Here is a 21,142-nt window from a genome sequence, read left to right as displayed (position 1 = left end):
GCGTACAGTATCGGGGTTTTGTTTTTCAGACGCCGGTGAAAAGTAGTGAGAGAGACTGGATTATCTACGAAGCCGCTGATTTAGAGAATCGGGATACACAGACAGTGTGTGTGTGCAGAGAGGGAGAGAGCACTGCAGGAACTGCTGCGACAGGGACTGTGTGTACCGGCTTAGTGGAGACAGTCAGGGATCAGTGTGTACACTGAGAGACCAGTGTGTAAAGTTAGAGATCAGTGGATACAGTTAGAGGTCGGTGTGTACCGAGGGGATCAGTGTGTACACTCGGGTCGGTGTGTACACTCAGTGGTCAGCGTGCACCGAATAGATCGGTGAATGCAGTGAGGAGTCGGTGTGTACCGAGTGGGTCGGTGTGTACACTCAGGGGTCGGTGTGTACACTCAGGGGTCGGTGTGTACCGAGTGGGTCGGTGTGTACCGAGTGGATCGGTGTGTACACTCAGGGGTCGGTGTGTACACGCAGGGGTCGGTGTGTACCGAGTGGATCAGTGTGTACACGCAGGGGTCGGTGTGTACACGCAGGGGTCGGTGTGTACCGAGTGGATCAGTGTGTACACGCAGGGGTCGGTGTGTACACGCAGGGGTCGGTGTGTACCGAGCGGATCAGGCCGGGGGCCGCTATCTCTCGCTGGGGAAGCTCCTTTTCCGAGGACTGAAGCCGGGCCGGGCCGCGGGGAGGGGGAGATGAGGCGGTTCTGGGCCCCGGGCCTGTGCCTCCCGCTGCTGTCACTGCTCCTGGTGTCGGTGTCGGGCCGCACCGCCGAGTGGTACACGGCCTTCGTCAGCACCGCCTACCTGGACCCCGACACCAACATGACCGTGTCTGCAAACAGCGAGAGCGGCAGGTACGGGGGGGGGGATAGGGAGAGAGGGGTCGGGGGGGGGGATAGGGAGAGAGGGGTCGGGGGGGGGGAGGGGACTGGGGAGGGAGGGGGCGGTGTGATGGGGACAGGGGGAGGGGAGGGGGGCGGTGGAGAGGCGGGGAGGGGGAGGGGAGAAGAGGGGGGAGGGGAGGGAGGGGGAAGAGGTGGGAGGGAGGGGGGGAGGAAGAGGGGGAAGAGGGGGGGGGAAGAGGGGGGGGAGGAAGAGGGGGGGGAGGAAGAGGGGGGGGGGAGGGGGGGGAAGAGGGGGGGGGGGAGGGGGGGAAGAGGGGGGAGGGGAGGGGGGGAAGAGGGGGGGGGGGAGGGGGGGGAAGAGGGGGGAGGGGAGGGGGGGGAAGAGGGGGGAGGGGGGAGGAGGCGGGGAGGGGGAGAGGAAGGCGAGAGGGGTCGGTAAGGTGGGGCGAGGGGTTAGAGGGAGGGGAGAAATTGAGGGAACTAGGATAGGGGGAAGGGGTATTGAGGGAGGGGGAGGGAAAGTGAGCAAGGGGTAGTGGGAGGAGATTTAGGATGAGGAGGGGATGTTGGTGTGGCAAGGTGGAGGGGAGCTGGGGGGTGGGGAAGGGGTGGGGAGTGAAAGTGGAGGGGTAGCAGAATGAAGTGGGTGGGATGTGGAAGGGATGGCAAGTTAGTGTAGGGAGGGGGTCGAAAGGTGTGTGCAGAGGGGGAGGGATGGTGAGGTTGGAGAGTGAGGAGGGAGAGGAAACAAGATGGAGGGGGTGGGGGGACGGGAAAGAGCGGAGGATGGGACAGAAAACAGAGAGGGAGATAGTGAGGGAAGGATGAAAGAGGGATGTTGGGGAGGGAGAGGGATGGTGGTGAAGGTGGGATGGGTTACAAGAGGGTAGGTTGGGTGGAAATGGAGCAGTCAGGGAAAGTGGGAGCAAAGGTTGGGGATAGGTAGTAGGAGAGGCACAAGAGACTGTTCTGAAGGAGGAGAGATGGGCAAATTGGAGGCAATAGGTAGCAGACAGTCGAGGATGGGGAAAAGAGTGGAAGGGGAGTGAGAGAAACAGATTTAATTTAAAAAAGGGAGAAAATGAAATTTGATCAGCCATGAGTTTGTTACAGTTTTTACTCTTGTTTTTCTAGATATGGTGACAGTTCTCCTAAAGATAGTGTGCAGGGAGTGATTGGAATCCCCAGAACCAATCGGGACCAATTGGGATGTGACCCCAACACAGAATACTTCATACCCAGATCAGGGGAACCATGGATAGCTCTCGTTGCCAGAGGGAATTGTACTTTCAAGGAAAAGATTTTAATTGCTGCAAAAAAAATGGCATCTGCAGTTGTGATTTACAATTTTCTTGGTACTGGGAATGCAACAGTCACCATGAACCACATTGGTAAGTTTTGGCTCACTCTCACATCCCACCATAATCATTTGTGGAAACAGTAAAGCATAAATAACACGTTTTAAATTGCAGCTTGATCCTTTAGCAGAGCCCAAAACGTGTTTCTTTGCTGTAAATGGTGTAGTCTTGTTACCAAAGAAATTTGGGTAATTGAGCAGCTTGGTACCACTGGAAATGAATAGGTTTTATGTTGTTGGCATGAGCAATTGTACATCAACTGTCACGTGACACTGTCAAAGCCTCTCAAACAGGCTGTTGTCATAATTAAAAATCAATAGAACTTTATTTACTGATATTGAGAAGGTTTAAATTGTTCTGTTTGCATAAAGATCAGATTGTCTTTAACAAAATAATTCAAATTGGATGAATTCCTTTATGTAGTTAGCAACATTATTTCTTTTAAGCAAAAAAAACTAGTTCACGATATTGTGAACATTTGCAACACATTCATGTAATAAGCATTTAGAAACTACTGTGTATTTGGCCTTGTTTCCAAAATCCATTCTGGATTCAAAAGAAGTGGGTGAGAAAATTGCCACAACGTTAATCATAATATTTCAAAATTTTCTTGATTAGGAAATTCTGATGTTAAGAATGAAAAATTTGTTAATGTCACTTTGGTAGTTAAGAACATAAGAAATAAGAAATATGAGCAGGAGTAGGCCATCTAGCCCTTCGAGCCTGCCCCGCCGTTCAATAAGATAAGGCAATTAGGAGAGAGAAACAAGTATCTACAAGCCTGTGAGATCCACATTCGTTATGGGAAGACTATTCAAACCTGTCACCTATGAGTGAATCAGCAAAAGCCAACATGTCTTTGTAAAGGACAAGTCATGTCTGAATAATCTCATTGAATTTCATGAAGAGATCAGTAATGAAGTATATAAAGGGAGTTCTATGGATATTATCAAAATGGGCTACCAGAAGACATTTGTTAATCTTCACAAAACAAGATTCGCAAAACTTTGAACATAGGAACATAAGAAATAGGAGCAGGAGTAGGCCATCTAGCCCTTCGAGCCTGCCCCGCCATTCAATAAGATCATGGCTGATCTGTCGTGGCTCAGTTCCACATTCCTGCCCTCTCCCCATAACCCTTAATCCCCTCTCTTATCAAAAACCCATCAACCCGCGTCTTAAAAATATTTAGCGAGGCAGCCTCCACCACCTCAATGGGCAGAGAATTTCCAGAGATTCACCACCCTTTGAGTGAAGAAGTTCCTCCTCAACTCTGTTCTAAACCGCCCCCCCTTTATCTTGAGGCTGTGCCCCCTAGTCCTACTGTCCCTTCTGAGCGGGAAGAATCTCTCCACCTCTATCCTATCCATCCCATTCATCATCTTATATGTCTCAATGAGATCTCCCCTCGTTCTTCTAAACTCTAACGAGTACAAGCCTAGTTTATTCAGCCTCTCCTCATAGCTCAACCCCCTCAACTCCGGTATCAGCCTAGTAAACCTCCTCTGCACTCCCTCCAAGGCCAAAATATCCTTGCGTAAGTATGGCGACCAAAACTGCACACAGTACTCCAGCTGCGGCCTCACCAATGCCCTATACAGCCGCAGCAAGACCTCCCTACTTTTATATTCAATCCCCCTCGCTATGAAGGCCAGCATCCCATTAGCCTTCCTGACCACCTGCTGCACCTGCAGGCTGGGTTTTCGCGACTCGTGCACAAGGACCCCGAGGTCCCTCTGCACCGTCGCCTGCTGCAGTTTTTCGCCACGTAAGTAATAGTCCTTCCTACCATTATTCCTACCAAAGTGGACCACCTCACACTTGCCAACATTAAATTCCATTTGCCAGTTCCTGGCCCATTCGCCCAGCCTATCTAGATCCTTCTGCAGACTCTCCACACCCTCCGCACAATTTGCCATTCCACCAATCTTGGTGTCATCAGCAAATTTCGACACCATACACTCGGTTCCCTCCTCCAGATCATCTATATAAATGGTAAAAAGCTGAGGCCCCAGCACCGACCCCTGGGGCACTCCACTAGTCACCAACCGCCAATCCGAATAGCACCCATTAACCCCCACTCTCTGCCTCCTATTTGACAACCAATCCTCTATCCACGCTAACACCCTACCCCCAACTCCATGCCCCCTTACCTTCTGCAATAACCTCTTGTGAGGTATCTTGTCAAACGCCTTCTGAAAATCAAGAAAGACCACATCCACCGGCTCTCCTCTATCCACCGCCCTAGACACATCCTCATAGAACTCCAATAAATTTGTCAGACGCTACTTCCCCTTAACGAAACCGTGCTGCGTCTGCTCTATCAAGCAATTCCCCTCAAGATTCCTCGCTATTTCCTCCTTGATGACGGATTCTAACATTTTACCCACAACAGACGTTAAACTAACCGGCCTATAATTCCCTGCCTTTTGCCTGGCACCCTTCTTAAACAACGGCGTAACATTAGCCGTTTTCCAATCTTCCGGCACTTCCCCAGAATCCAGTGATGTTTGGAAAATAACCACCAAGGCATCCACTATCACCTCCGCCATTTCTTTCAGAACCCTTGGATGCATTCCATCCGGTCCTGGGGACTTGTCCACAATCAGTCCCTCCAGTCTGTCGAGCACCGCCTCTCTAGTAACAATAATGTCATTGAGACCCTCCAGTCCTACCACCTTTCCATCACTAACACCCGGCAAATTATTCGCGTCTTCCTCCGTGAAGACTGAAACAAAAAAGTTATTGGGAGCACAAAATAGCAGATAACCTTTTAACTAGGGTTAGAAATAGGATGGGAGGCAGGAGAAAGTGGGGATAAAGAGTACTAATGGAATATATTTAGTCAAGTTTTAGGAGTTTCTGTTCAGCTGTTTATTTGAAAATCATTTGAATAAAAGTTAGAAAACAAACTACGGAAGCTTTATTTTAGTAAGCCTTCTATCGAGTGAAAAGCACAGGCACTTGTGTGTTTATGTGTGAAAGAATGAGGAAAGAACAGTTTGTACTCATCATACACCAGTTGTAGTTTTTGTTTTGTGTTCCATACACGTTAAAAAAACATATTGAACTATGAGAGACAGATAAAGAAAAAGTGTTCCTCATGTCAGGTCACAAAGGAACCAGTGGAATTTTGAAACCAGCTAATTATCTAACGTGTTGTGTTGATGGTTAGAGAAGGTAAATCATTCTTACACCAATGAAAAAGATTGTAATTGCTAATATCCATGAGACCAGGAGAGTGAAAGACAAGATCATAACTTAATCATAACATAAAAATATAAGACATAGGAGCAGAGATGGCCAGACTATCTACCCTGAAGTTTAATAAGGTCATGTCTGATACTTGATCTCAATTCAACATTCGCACCTATTGCTTGGTTCTCTTAGAGTCCGAAAATTTATCCATATTATCCTTAAAATGAGAACTCGTGTATTTGCCATTTTTAACATATGGAAACATTGCATGGGGCGTCACCAGAGCATTATAAAGCTTAACCACATAAGGTGGTATTAGGAGATGACCAAAAGCTTAGTCAAAAAGATAGGTTTTAAGGATGTCTTTCACAGAATCCCTGCCGTGCGGAAGGAGGCCATTTGATCCATCGAGACTGCACTGACTCTCCAACAGAGCATCTTACCCAGTCCCTCCCCCACACTATCTCCATATCCCCATGCATTTACCCAATCAGTCCCAATAGCCTACACATTGTTGGACACTGAGGGGCAATTTACCATGGCCAGTCCATCTAACTTACTCATCTTTGAACTGTGGGAATAAACCAGAACACATGGAGGAAACCCACACAGACAGAATGTGCACCAAAAGAATTGAGTGAGATCTTGATGAGGTACAGCTTGGTGTTGTCAGCGGACATCTGAAAACTGAATGCTGTGCTTTTGGATGATGTTGCCAAGAGGCAGCATGTCATTAAGCATAAGAAAAATAGAAGCAATCTTTTTCCTCATTCTAAAAAGCAAGACATTGTGCTGTGACAACCTACAAAAACAAGAGGAAAACAGAAAAAGAATGAACAGGATATTATGATCTTGAGAGCCAGGTGGTGAAGTATAGAATGAAGTTAAACATTTTTATTGGCATTTTTATAACCATTTATTTTCAGCAATGTGTTACAAGCATGCATCTCATAATCCAAAAACAAAATTTTAAAATGTGTCAAATGAATCTCCAGTTACTGCCCATCACTTGCATACAATTATCAAAGAAGAGGGAAAGTTGAAAGCACGACAAGGGGCTTCTGGCCTCTTGATATCAACCCTTGGGTAATTGAGGAAATGGTGGTGGGTTAGGGGAGTGAATGAAAAGTCAAGTTGATGTGAGAGACTTTGAGGAGAGAGAAGGGAGAATATAGGGATTGATTGGCATCCTTAACTGGACTGATTTACATGACACTTCAGACCCACTGTGATGATGATGGTGCAGTTGATATGGTTAAACATATATGTGTTTAAGGGAGTGTTTAAAAATCAGATTTATTTGTTTTAGGATATATTGTAAAGCCAGACTTGACCCCATTAATTTTTGTATTTTGGCATAAACATGAGGAAAGGATACTTCCTTCCAGGAATGATTCCTCTGACAATGTAGAGATTTTTATGTAGTGAAAGAAACTTTATTTAATAACACTGTTTAAATATAATTCTAAGTCTATTAACAGTTGAACAATATTTAAAAATGAAAGGAAGCCAGTTTATTTTCTAGCTTTTAACTGTTCCAGTTCCAAATAAGCATTCGTCATGCATACATTGAATTTGCTTCGATATAAATCCAGTTAGCAAATTCGGGCATTCTTGCCTTAACATTTGTTAAAAGTCTTGAAACTTTCAGAGAGAGATAGAGTTCCAGAAGCCTGCAAAATCCATTTAACTTCAACCAGGCTTCAGCTGCAACCTAAACTGCTTTCTACAAAAGCTTTTTCTTTGCTACAGACCCAGGAATATACATAAACCACATAACTCTGTCAATCACTAATCAAAAATCTCAGAAGAACTTCAGTAAACCAAAAACCATTAACTTAACATAATGACTTGCAAAGCTAAAATGAATAATTATCCTACTCTCCCAGTATCTGAGTTGCATTCCCCCCAGCCATACCGACGTCTGTAATATAAAGCTGAATTTTTAAACATTATCCTTAAAATAAAAATAGTAGTGTGCTGGCTTAGCCAGTGACATATCCCATGAAGGATAAAAGGAAAAAAAAATGATGTGACTAGAAGTGACAGGGAAGAGAGGTGTTTTAAGAATGTATAGTTGATGGGCTTGGACAGCGGGTGCAGGTTGGCATGATTGACTGAGAAGAATTGTAAAGGATCTGATAAGGCACACATTTTCTTTATAGACCCCATCCTTATAGGCCTGGCTGGAATGCTCTTTTGGAGAGTTGGTGCAGACTCAATGGGCTGAATGGCCTCTTTTTGCACAATAGCAATTCTATGAAAACAGCAACATTAAGACAACAAGGAAAAGTAACATCAACAACTCGCATTGATATGCTGGCTTTAACACAGTAAAACTTCAAAAGGCGCTTCACAGGAGTGTTATCAAACAAAATTTTGCACTGAGCCACTCATGGGGATATGAGATGCAAGAACTAGGATTTAAGGAGCACCTGAAAGAAAATGAGACAGACCAACAGAGAGAACTAAGGAAGAAATTCCAGAGCTTGGGGCTGAATGTACAGCCACCAACAATAGATTGATTAAAATTGCAATAAAGTGACAATTGGAAAACACAGTTGCTATTGTAAATTTGATGATCTTTTCAGGATCAATTTGTACATTTAGGTGAACGTAGTGATAATCTGTACCAGCAACATCTCACTGGAAACAATGAGGCAAATTTTTTGGTGAAATCATTTCATTTAAGTTGAAATGTTGTCCAGGACACTGGTGTCCTTAAGTTAGTACATTGAGATTGTACATAAAAAGATAAGAGAGAACTTGTTTAACTTCTTAACTGAAGGATATTTTCTCTTTCAGGATAATTAAGCCAATCAGTGTGGCAGCAACTCCAATCCACAAGTCATACTAATTGACTCTAACCAGATATATTCCACAAATTACACAGTAATCTAACAAAATATGAGCCATCATTTTGTGGTGCATTTGATCATCAGTGCCCATTACCATGTTATTCTAACTTCAAATTCTACTTTTAAAGACATATTCATCTACTTCATGATAAAAGATTTAACTAACATAACATTAAACACTTTAGCTACATTTATATATTCGTGAGAAGGATAACTGCTTGTTAATGTTGAGTTCCCATCTTCTAATTCCGAGCTTATTCTTAAAGTAAAATAAACATCTACAGCTTATAACTCCCAGCCCATCTCTTCCAAATTAAGTTCTATGAGCTAATCTTTGTCACTTAAAGTTTCTGCAGCTAAAATGATCTTGTTTCTATTTCTTGAACTATGCCTTTACAGTAAAGAATAGTTAAATAAAGGATAAGGTTGGTTAAAGTTGAAAAGGGAATTCTCTTTTTGGAGGATGAAAGAATGGTAGTATTATCGTGTTATTACTTTAACCTCAGTTTTCATGGGAGAATGTAACAGTGAAAATAAAAGTGAAGATAAGATGGAACGCATACAAAGATGTGCAGATTAGGTGGATTGGTCATGTAAATTGCTCCTTAGTGTCCAAAGATGTGTAGGTTATGCGGATTAGCCATGATAAATGCATGGGTTTGCGGGGATAGGGCAAGGGGATGGGCCTGGGTAGGATGCTCTTTCAGAGAGTCAGTGCAGACTCAATAAACCGAATGGCCTTCATCTATATTGTAGGGATTTAGTGGTTCCAATTATATGAGATCACGGAAATTGTATGAAGAAAGTGTAACAATCGACCAGTCAACAAAGAGAGTTAATTAAGAAATGCAGCAACAATTTGTAAAAAACGTTTTATGTTTAACTAATTTAACAAGAGCACACTGATAAAGACACCACTGACAATGTGAACCATATCATCTCTTCGTGACTGCACTATTGCCATGCTCTTCATCTTCCACCTCTGTAAACTCCTGCTATCTGAAACCCCACCGCCAGTATCCTATTCTAAACCTAAACTATCCTGCTCATCTTCCAACATCTCAAGTTTAAAATTCTCACTCTCATGGTTAAATCCCTTCATAGCTTTATGCCTTCCTATCTTGCAACCTCACCAGAGCTCTCAATTCCTCCAACTCAGACTTCTAATGCAAATCTCCCTCACTTTTGCCCAACACTGGCTGTTGTGCCCTCGGTCATCTAGGCCCAATACTGTAGAATTTATTTCCTAAATACCAAGAATCCCACCTACTTGGTTGTGAGCAGAAGCTAGCAGGAATCAATAATGTTTGCTGGCCCTTACCAGGCTTTCTCTTTACCATCAGAATGATATAGAGGATCGCCAGTTTTCTCACTGTCTGTAAAGGTTTAGGTACAGCTGATGTAAGCACCTGCCCTGAGAATGCGAGTAACTACACGCCCCAATTTGGGAAGACTACTGGATTTCTTGTTCAGGTGGATTTAGGACCTATCTATCACTCTGCATGGTGGAACAGATCAGACAGAATGCCAGGTCCTCTGTCAATGGCTTAAGATGGTAGAATGTCAAACATCATACTAAATGTGGAAGATGTGGTCAAGTAGCTTTCCACAGTTAAAGTAACTTGTTTTTATTTGCAGTTAAAAGCCTCTGTGAAGTGTTTCAATACTCAATGGGCGTCGTTGATATTTTCTTGCTGACCAGTTGCATTTGGTGAATGGGCAGTAATCACACTTTAAGCTTTATCTTTCTGCAAGTCAGCTGTTGCTCACAATTCACTGCATATGCATATTTCCCACTCAAATTGTGCACAGCCTTTCCCTTTCAGTGTTAAACCCATTTGCCAGTCCAAAGCTTATTGCCCTTGTTCGCATCTCTATTTTAACTTACTCAGCATCAATTAATGTTTGAAAAATGCCTTTGGTAAAACAAAATATCCAAAGGCTTTTCACATGGACAGTAGAGAGAATTAATGAATAGTTGGCAACAAGGCCTATGAAGAGTCATTCAAAAGGTGTGTTCTAGATGGCTGGAAGCTGTCCCACCTAGTGAGGAGCTCCAAGAGTAGGGATAAATGAATCGCCAAATTCAGATAGACTTGGAACTGGAGAAAATTGGACTTGGGTTGGAAACAAGTTAGAAATTTGGTGGGCTTGGTTTTCCCAATGTTTAAGCTAGGGAGCAGATCCAGTGGGAAATAAGCAGTATTGCGATGAAACCAAATGTGAAGACTTTATTGAATTTTTACCTCCTCACTTTTTTAACAAGGTGTCTGCTAAAGACATCACTATGCATCCCAGTGAATTGGAGGCAAGTTAGACTTGTGGCATGCTATTTCATAGCAAAGGAAAACAAGCAATGAACTGGACAAGGTCTACTTACAAAGTCTATTTACAAATGAACTATGAACTTAAACAAACAAATCTCATGACCTAACCCATAACAATTTCTCCCAATAAAATCACTCCAGCAAAATGAAGGAAGGTAGTTACATAATACAAAGTAAAATCAATCCATCACTTGCAATCCAGGCATGATTGATGATGATTAGCTTCGTGCTTCCTGGACTAATTGTGTCACTTTATGCAGCCTATTTTTAATTTCCCCTCCTCAGACTCTTTCCAACCAGCATTGTTCACTGGAGAGAAGAAACATAGAGGCATAGCAATCCTAAAGCCCAGGCTAATAGTTTGGAGACATGGATTCAAATCCCAACATGGCAGCTGGTGGAATCTAAATTAAATGAATACAGCTGAAATTCAAAGCAAGCCTCATTAGCTATTATTGATTTTTATTTGTAAAATCCATCTGGTTCACTAATGTCCTTGTGCTAAGGAGTTTTGTTAATTTTACATAGTTTAGCTTTACTCAGTCTCTTAATTACCCCCTGAAATAGCCTAATAAGCCATGGGGCTGCATGGTGCACAATGGTTAGCGCTGCCTCACAGGACCAGGGACCCAGTTTGGGTTGTTGTCTGTGTGGAGTTTGCAAGTTTCCCTGTGCCTGTGTGGGTTTCCTCTGGGTGTTCCGGTTTCCTCCCACAGTCTGAAAGGTGTGCCGGTTAGGTGCATTGACCCAAATAGGTGCCAGAATGTAGCGACTGGGGAAATTTCACAGTAACTTCATTGCAGTGTTAATGTAAGCCTTACTTGCGACTAATAAATAAACTTTTACTTTCAATTCAAGGGCAGTTAGGGATGGGCAACAAATGCAGGCCTTGCCCTCCCAACACCCCATGAAAGAGTTTTAAAAATTGTTGGTTTAGCTTTTACTGACAAAGCATCAATTCTAAATTCCAAGCCCGTGGTCTACAGGGCTGCAGTGCTACCCGCCCTCCTTAATGCATCAGAGATATGGACAACACACAGCAGACACCTCAAAATCTTGCAAATTCATTGGAAAGATTAGTGCTCCAATATCAGTGTTTTCTCTCAGGCCAACATCCCCTGTATCAAGGTACTGGTTATGGTTAATCAGCTATGTTGCGGAGACCACATCATCCGCATGTCGGACACAAGACATCTAAAACAAACTCTACTCTGAGTGTCACCATGACAAACGGTTATTAGGATGGCAGAGGAAGAGTTTCAGGGACTTCCCAAAAGATTCCCTGAAAAATGCCACATTTCCATCAATTAATGGGAATCTCTCACTCGAGATCATTCCCAACTGGAGAAGAAACAGCCATGAAGGTGTCTTCCATTTCAAAATGTTTCTGGCAGGCCCAGGTTGAGGCCAAGCACAAACAGCTTAAGGAGCATATCAAAATCTAAGCATCCTATCCACCTGTCTCATCAAACACATCTGGCCCACTTATGGCAGAGTGTGCGAATCCACCATTGGAGACTTTAGTCATCTTAGAACTCATAACCCTCAAGTGGAAGAAACTCATTCTCAATTCCCAGAGACTGCTTAAGAGAAGATGCTAAGTTGCTAATAAAAATAGAAAATGTGGGAAATAGCAGCCTCTATTAAGAAAGAACAGAGCTGCTTTTTAAAAATTGGTTACTTTTCATCAGAACTGGAAAATGTTAGAGATGTTGCACAAGCAAAATGTGGTGCTAATAGATGAGTCTATGAAAGCAGTAAGTGAGAACAGTACAATTACCTACTGCTGCTGTCTGAAAAAATGGGGGCAAATTAATGTTGTTCTGTTTAAATTTTGTATAAATTGATTCTACCAAGAATTTTATATGTACTACAACTCTTTCTTCCCATGGTTGTATATGTTAAGCATTTGGATTTTGCCTTGTGATTTGAACTGGACTTTAGACTATTTGAATTTAATGTCAATCCAGTTATAACTATTTTTTAATAAGAACATAATAAGAACGGGAGCAGGAGTAGGCCATCTAGCCCTTTGAGCCTGCCCCGCCATTCAATAAGATCATGGCTGATCTGAAGTGGCTCAGTTCCACTTTCCCGCTTTCTCCCCATAACCCTTAACTCCCTTGCCTACTAAAAACCTATCCACCCGTGACTTAAATACATTTAGCGAGGTAGCCTGCACCACATCAACGGGCAGAGAATTCCAGAGATTCACCACCCTTTGAGTGAAGAAGTTCCTCCTCAACTCCGTTCTAAACTGTCCCCCCCTTTTCTTGAGGCTGTGCCCTCTAGTCCTACTGTCCTTTCTGAGCGGGAAGAATCTCTCTACCTCTACCCTATCCATCCCCTTCGTTATCTTATACGTCTCTATAAGATCCCCCCTCATCCTTCTAAACTCCAACGAGTACAGACCCAGTCTATTTAGTCTCTCTTCATAGTCCAACCCCCTCATCTCCGGTATCAGCCTAGTGAACCTCCTCTGCACTCCCTCCAAGGCCAAAATATCTTTGCGCGAGTGCGGCGACCAAAACTGCACACAGTACTCCAGCTGCGGCCTCACCAGTGCCCTGTACAGTTGCAGCAAGACCTCCCTACTTTTATATTCTATCCCCCTCGCTATGAAGGCCAGCATCCCATTTGCCTTCTTGATCACCTGCTGCACCTGCAGACTAGGTTTTTGCGACTCACGCACAAGGACCCCCAGGTCCCTCTGCACCGTAGCATGCTGCAGCTTTTTGCCCTTTAAATAGTAATCCCTCCTACTATTATTCCTGCCAAAGTGGATAACCTCACACTTGCTAACATTATACTCCATCTGCCAGGTCCTCACCCACTCGCTCAGCCTATCTGGATCCCTCTGCAGACTTTCCACACCCTCCGCACAATTTGCTTTTCCACTCATCTTTGTGTCATCAGCAAATTTCGACACCCTACACTCAGCCCCCTCCTCCAGATCATCTGTATAAATGGTAAATAGCTGAGGCCCCAGCACCGATCCCTGTGGCACTCCACTAGTCACCAACCGCCAATCAGAATAGCACCCATTGATACCAACTCTCTGCCTCCTATTAGACAGCCAATCCTCGCTAACACCTTACCCCCAACTCCATGCCCCCTAACCTTCTGTAACAACCTTTTGTGCGGCACCTTATCAAACGCCTTCTGAAAATCGAGAAACACCACATCCACCGGCTCCCCTCTGTCTACCGCACTAGTCACATCCTCATAAGATTCCAATAAATTTGTCAAACATGACTTCCCCTTAACGAATCCGTGCTGCGTCTGCTCTATCAAACAATTCTTCTCCAGGTGCCTTGCTATTTCTTCTTTGATGACAGATTCCAGCATTTTTCCAACAACAGACGTTATACTAACCAGCCTGTAATTCCCTGCCTTTTGCCTGCTACCTTTTTTAAACAGCGACGTAACATTAGCCATTTTCCAATCTTCTGGCATTTCCCTGGAATCCAGCAAAGTTTGATAAATAATCACTAAGGCGTCTACTATCACCTCTGCCATTTCCTTCAGAACCCTGGGATGCATTCCATCCTGTTCTGGGGACTTGTCCACCATCAGTCCCGCTAGTCGATCAAGCACTACCTCTCTAGTGACAGTGATCACATTCAGGCCCTCAACTCCTACCATCCTTCTATCTTTAATATCCGGCAAACTATTCGCGTCCTCCTCCGTGAAGACCGAGGCAAAAAACTTATTTAAGGCCTCTGCCATTTCCTCATCTCCCACCACTAAATCCCCCCTCTCATCCTCTAAGGGTGCAACATTCACTCTAGCCAGCCTCCCCCTCTTTAAATATTTGTAAAAACTCTTGCTGTCCTTTTTTATATTTAGTGCTAGTTTAGCTTCAGTCTATCCTTCCTTTCTTTATCAACTTCTTCGTCAATCTTTGTTGATTTTTAAACCTCTCCCAATCTTCTACTCGTCCACTACTTTTAGCCACTCTAAACGCATCAGCTTTTAATTTAATACTCTCCTTTATTTCCTTCGATAACTACAGCTGATTATCTCTCTTCTCCTACGATCCTTCTTTACCATCGGAATATATTTCTGCTGAGCACCGAAAAAGATCTCCTTAAAGATCCTCCACTGTTCCTCAGCAGTCCTACCGACCAATCTGCGCCTCCAATCTACATTTGCCAATTCCTCTCTCATCTTATCATACTCCCCTCTGTTCAAACAGAGGACACAGGTTCGGACCCTACTTTCTCATCCTCTATCTGCATCAAAAACTCAACCATACAATGATCGCTTGTCCCAAGAGGATCCCTCACAACAAGATCCCTAATTCTACCTGCCTTGTTACACAACACCAGATCTAAGATAGCTCGATCCCTCATCGGTTCCACCACACACTGTTCAAGGAAACTATCCCGGCAGCATTCCAAGAACTCTTCCTCAAGCCCACCGCGTCTGACTTGGGTCAACCAATCAATATGCAGATTGAAATCCCCCATAATTATCGCCGTTCCATTCCTGCACGCATCATTTATTTGCTTGTTTATAGCCCGCCCCATCTCCAAGTTATTATTTGGTGGCCTATAAACCACACCCACCAGCGTCTTCCTCCCCTTGCTGTTCCTTATCTCCACCCACAACGATTCCACGTTCTGCTCTTTGGAGCCTATATCTTCCCTTACTACCATCCTGATATTATCCTTAATCAGCAGAGCTACCCCACCCCCTTTTTCCTCCCTTCTATCCTTCCTAAACACTTGATACCCCTGGACATTCAGCTCCCTGTCCCTGTCACCCTGCAACCACGTTTCCGTAATGGCCACCAGATCATATCCGTTAGTGCTGATCTGCGCCACCAGCTCATTCACTTTGTTCCGAATGCTTCGTGTATTCAGGTAAAGTGTCTTTATCCCAGCCTTTATCTGGACCCTATTTGAAGGAACGCTACCAACCTTTCTCATGCCCCCTACTCCGTTTACTTTTGGGACATCCTCAACATTTTCCCGCGCCCGTACCCTCTCTTTTACTTTAGACATTGTAATTTTTCCCACCCCTGCACTCTTTCTCTCCTTCTCTACCTCCCCCCCACCCCCACCCAATTAGTTTAAAGCCCTATCTACAGTCCTAGTTATACGGTTCGCCAGGACTCTGGTCCCAGCATGGTTCAGACCAAGACCATCCCATCTGAACAGGTCCCACCTACCCCAATACTGGTGCCAATGCCCCATAAATTCAAACCCATTCCTCCCACACCAATCCCTGAGCGACCCATTCATCTCTTTAATCCTATCTACCCTATGCCCATCTGCACGCGGTTCAGGTAGTAATCCAGAGATAACCACCTTGTCGGTTCTGCTTTTTAATTTCATTCCCAGCTTTTCATACTCCCTCTGCAGATCCTTAGTTCCCATTTTGCGTATGTCGTTGGCACCCGCATGTACCACAACGACCGGATTCTCACCCTCCCACTCCAGGTTCCTCTGCAGCCCAGATGAGACATCCTGGACCCGCGCACCAGGCAGACAACACACCCTTCTGTGTTCTTTATCACTGTGACAAAAGATAGTGTCTATACCCCTAACCACACTATCCCCAATTACCACTACGTTCCTCTTCTTCCTCTTTGTCCTGTGTCTGCACCACTGTACCATTTTCAATGATACTTGGAAAATAAAAAGCTTAAAAAGAACTATAGTCACATGAAAGACTAGAATGCAGTTAATTTACATTTAAATATATTGATAGTCCACCAAAAAGCTAATTTAATTGACTTGGTGCATTCCCTAATCACAACAAAATTTCTTGGATATTCCCCTGTTCTATGTATTGGTAGGTAATTGACTATACCATCGACAAGCAGAGAGACAGGTACGATGTATGTCTAACAAAAGCCATGTGCAGCCCTGACTCCTGGATCGACATTTCAAAGTAAACATCAAACCCCATCTCCCTTGATGCCCCAGGACATGAAGGTCCAGAAGCATCTAATGACACTAAGTTCAAATAGGCTGTCATGAATTGGACTGAAGGAACCTCTCAAATTGATTGACAATCCACCAAGTTCAGTATTCACTGCCTCCATCATGGATACACAGAGGCAGCACTATGCACCATCTACAAGACCACTGCAGCAGTTCACCAAGACTCCTTTGACCGTACTTCCCAAACTAATGATTTCTGTTATCTAGAAGGATAAGAGCAGCACATGCATAGGAACACCACCACCTGGAAGTTCCTCTCTAAGTCACACACCATCCTGACTTGGAACTATATTGGCGTTCCTTCATTATAACTGGGTCAAAATCCTGGACCTCTTTCCTTAATAGCACTATGGATGGATTTATGTTACATGGACTGCAGTAGTTCAAGAAGGCATTTCACCATCACCACCTCAAGGGCAATTAGGAATGGGCAATAAATTCTGGAGAGCAGTGATGCCCTCATCTCAGGAAAGAATGAAAAAGAAATTCATGAGTTACCTGTGTAAAGCAAAAATTTGCTGCTCCAGGATGACTGGGTGAGCTTGATTGATGTATTGTACTCCCCTGCTCTAATGTCCCTTGACCCTGCTTCTTATAAGTATCAGGATTAATTTCATGAAACAATGGGGGAATTCTGAAACTACTGGAGAAGAACCAATATCTCTACAGATTTATCTTGGTGACAAGACAATGCCCACCAAACATTTGCAGAACTGTCCAATGTTCTATGTCAACAACATGAGGGACATAGTCATTAACTTTAGAAAGTATAATGGAGGGCATGCCCCTGTCTACATCAATGGGGACAAAGTACAAATGATCGATAACTTCAAGGTTTTAGGTGTCCCGATCACCAACAATTTGTCATGATCCCTCCATGCAGGTGCTGTAGTTGAGAAAGCCCAACAATGCTTCTAGTTTCTCAGGAGACTAAGGAAATGTGGCATGTCCACTATAACTCACTCCAACTTTTACAGATGCACCATCAAAAGCATTCTATCCAGTTATGTCACAGCTTGGTTGGCTCCTGCTCTGTCCAAGATCGCAAGAAACTACAAAGATGAATTTCAGTGATATACAGTATGCAAAGAGTGAATGAGGTGCTTCGATGCTCTGAGATTTATCTACAGCTCACAGTCAACTGGTTCATCACCAATTGGTGCAAATGGGTCAATTATGTTCACAGAAAAGTCCAAATTCTAGAAAGAAAAACAAAACTTCCTTAATCAAACTTCCTTCATCCATCAATGAAGAGACAATCAACAGGCTGTGACAGTTTACCATCAACTGCTCTTGCAATGACTTGAAACAAGTACAGTCAAACTCCTGCCTCACGGAAATGCTCTAGGAGCTGATGCTTTTCCAGCTGAGGAGTAAAAGGCTGGATGTCAATGCCTGCTCAAGAAGCTCACTGAACTTTTTCAGTTTATGTGGAGGCAAGTATCCATCCCACAAGGGAACAACTATGTCTCCATTCCACACATGTGCAAGTGGACAGGAACTCGCAAATCTTGCAGCAATCACAATCAAATGTCATTCTTCTCAATCACTGACAAAATTATCACCAAGGTCCTAACTGCTTCATCTCCACTGGGACCTACGACTAGAGATTCAGTGCAGTTTCAGAAAAGTTCGAGGAACCAATGATATGCTGTTTGCAATTAGACAGCTCCAGGAGGAATGCCAAGAAGAGAACACAAACCTCCACACCATGTTTGTTGATCTGACCAACTCCTTTGACTCTGTCAGCCCTGAGGCCTGTGGAAGGTAATGGAGAAATTTGGGAATTTGGAAATTCCCCAAGAAACTCATCATAATGGTTCAACATTTCCATGATGGCATGGTGGGACGTGTCCTGGATGATGAGTTTTCTGAGCCATTCCTGGTTACTAAATGGCTGGGTGACAAATAGCCCTGCAAGCCTCTCCATTCAAGGGCAAGTAGGAATGGGCTACCAACGCTGACCTTGCAAGTGATGCCCATAAATCATGAAAGAATTTTTAAAAAAACAAGAATTGTCGAAGCAAACATATCCTTGTTAGACTTTGAAAATGCAGGTAAGCTCAGTTGGCTGCAGCATGAATCTAATAACCCCAAGGTCGTGGGTTTGATCCCTGTACAGGCAATTGCCTGTTCCTGTACAATCTTGGCTCTTGTTAAGTTGGCTGTTTAGCACAAAGGTTAGAGTATGGTGCTAACAATGCCAAGGTTGTTGGTTTGTTCCTGGCACTGACATATGTGTTTTACAATCCTGGCTACAATCAGTGCCAATCTATTTCCTGTCACAGTGCAGTGTTTTGAACATATCACCTCAATTGCATCACAGCCGTGCTTTTTCACCTTGATAAGATATGCTTCTGGAAAATTACTGAGAATGAAGAGGCGTATATCTGCCTACCAAACTGAAAGTCTATAGAGTAATAGTCCTACTCTGCATGTGTGTGAGGCTACAGCTGTGTAGCAACAACATACCAAAAACCTCAGCTCTTTCACTTGAGTAGTCTTTGAAAACTTCTGAAGATTAGGTAGCAGGACAAAATACCAGACACTGGGATGTTAACCCAAGCTGCAATGTCAAGTGTCAACACCATATCAAGATAGTCAGAACTGAGTTGGGCTGTGGCTAGAAGGTCTGACGCACGCTTACCAAATTAGACCTGCTATAGAATACTTGTATCTAGGGTGTAAGGAAGTGCTACAAGGACACTCTGAAGGAACATAGGAAAAAGGAGCAGAGGTATACATTCATGATGGCAATTAGTTCATGCCCATTTATTTCAATTTGTGCAATCAGCTCATCTACCTTGTTGTGAATGCTGTATGGATTCATATGGAATGCATTTTTAACATCTCTCTGTGTTTGACTCAATTCGATGCTAGTCTTTGTTTATGCTGCCTTCCAAATTTGCTTAGTACTTTTCTAATCATTACCAGCTTTGTTACTCTCCCATCTGAATTCGCTCTCAGGTTCCCAACCCCTTCATTAAGGAGTTTTGATTTTGAGCCCTAGGAGAAGCTCCCCTAGATTGTTGCATCTGGCACAATCCCAAATAAAAGTCTATGCACCTCCTTCGAAAACAAGCACATGCCAAGGGCAGAAAGAAAATATAGAGAAAGTAAATTCCAAGTTAGCAACTTGTCTAAAACTCAGTTGCCTGTGGTATCCTGGCCTGAGAGCAGCACAACCTTCTGGGTGTAGTTTGACCTTAGCAGTCACTTATGTACACACCAGAGCCTTACTAAACATATGAGAAGATAAACATGATCACCTTTGCCTCAAAAGACAAACAAGAGAATTCTAACATGTTTCAGTATGATTTTTATCATCATCATTCATTTGTGAACAAATAGCAAAATGGTTTTCAAAAAAAAAATTATTTTCCTTGAGGGTTGCAGCCTAATTCTGCTTTTTACACACAAACTAACCAACAAATAACGTGTAGAAATAGACCTACTGGTCCATCCACCCGTTTGTAATGCCAGAACTTTGCAAAACACTATATATCAACCTGGAGCCATGTGATCTGCTCAGAGAGGTGAAAAACCAGATAACTTCCCAAAACACTTTGGGAGTGGTGTGGCGAAATTCCACAGTGCAGGAAATAATGTTCCAGAGGACATTTGATAAGGCGCTACACAAAGGTTATTGTGAAAAATACAAGCTCATGGTGTAAGGGTTAATATATTAGCATGGACAGAAGTCCAGCTGGCTGGCAGAGAATATGCATAAGTGGGTCTTTGGTAGAATGTGACAAGTTGGACCCCCACAGGGGCCTCAACATTTTACAATTTATTTCCATGACTTAGATGAGGGGAGTGAAGGCATAGTAAGCTAAATTTGCAAAGGTAGGTAGGAAAGTATGTTGTGAAGAAGACATAGGTGGTTGCTGATGGATATAGGTAGGTTGAGTGAACAGGCAAAAATCTGGCCAACCGAGTATAATGTGCAGAAATGTGAAATTGTTCACTTTGGCAGGAAGAATGAAAAAGCAATGCATTACTCAAATGGAAATCAATGGCAGAATTACGAGTTGCAGGGCAGGACTCACAAAAAATTAGTATGCAGGAACAGCAAGTAATTAAGAAGGCTAATGGAATGGTATCCTCTATCACGAGAGGAATTGAACGTATAAGTAAGGTAGTTAGCTTCAGTTAAACAGGATATTAAGACCACATATTGAATACTTTGTGCAGTTTTGGTCTCCTCATTTAACAGAAGATGTAAATGTGTTGGAGGTGGTTTAGTGTGGTTTAGAGGTGGTTTACTAGATTGATACCCAAAATGAGAGGGCTGTCTTACTAGGAAAGGTTAATCTAGGCTTGTTTCCACTGGAGTTTGGAAGAGTAGGGGAGACTTGTTTAAAGTAGAATCATAGAGGTTTAAGGCATGGAAACGTGTCCTTTGGCCCAACTTGTCCATGCCACCCAGTTTTTACCATTACGCTAGTCCCAATTACCCACATTTGGCCCATATGCCTCTACTAGTCTTATCCATGTAACTGTCTAAATGCTTTTTAAAAAGACAAAATTGAACCTGCCTCTACTAATACCTCTGGCATCTTGTCCCAGACGTTCACCACCCTCTCTGTGAAAA

The 21,142-nt window shown here is 43.5% G+C and overlaps 1 protein-coding gene across 1 annotated transcript in view; it reads left to right on the top strand.

The window, feature by feature from the left end:
• The first annotated feature begins 524 nt into the window (after positions 1-524).
• LOC145348975 (E3 ubiquitin-protein ligase RNF149-like) overlaps positions 525-21,142 on the top strand; it is a 45,935-nt gene continuing 25,317 nt past the window's right edge. Inside the window, exons 1-2 of the mRNA XM_080197143.1 lie at positions 525-862; positions 1,988-2,244. Coding sequence (XP_080053269.1) covers positions 702-862; positions 1,988-2,244 — 418 coding nt within the window. The 5' untranslated portion in view covers positions 525-701. The remainder of the gene's footprint in view (positions 863-1,987; positions 2,245-21,142) is intronic.

Source organism: Carcharhinus amblyrhynchos, chromosome 10 (genome assembly GCF_965287045.1).
Source record: "Carcharhinus amblyrhynchos chromosome 10, sCarAmb.v2.hapA, whole genome shotgun sequence".
NCBI lineage: Eukaryota > Metazoa > Chordata > Chondrichthyes > Carcharhiniformes > Carcharhinidae > Carcharhinus > Carcharhinus amblyrhynchos.
Note: the sequence above shows the minus strand (reverse complement) of the source record. Positions and strands in the feature narration are given on the sequence as shown.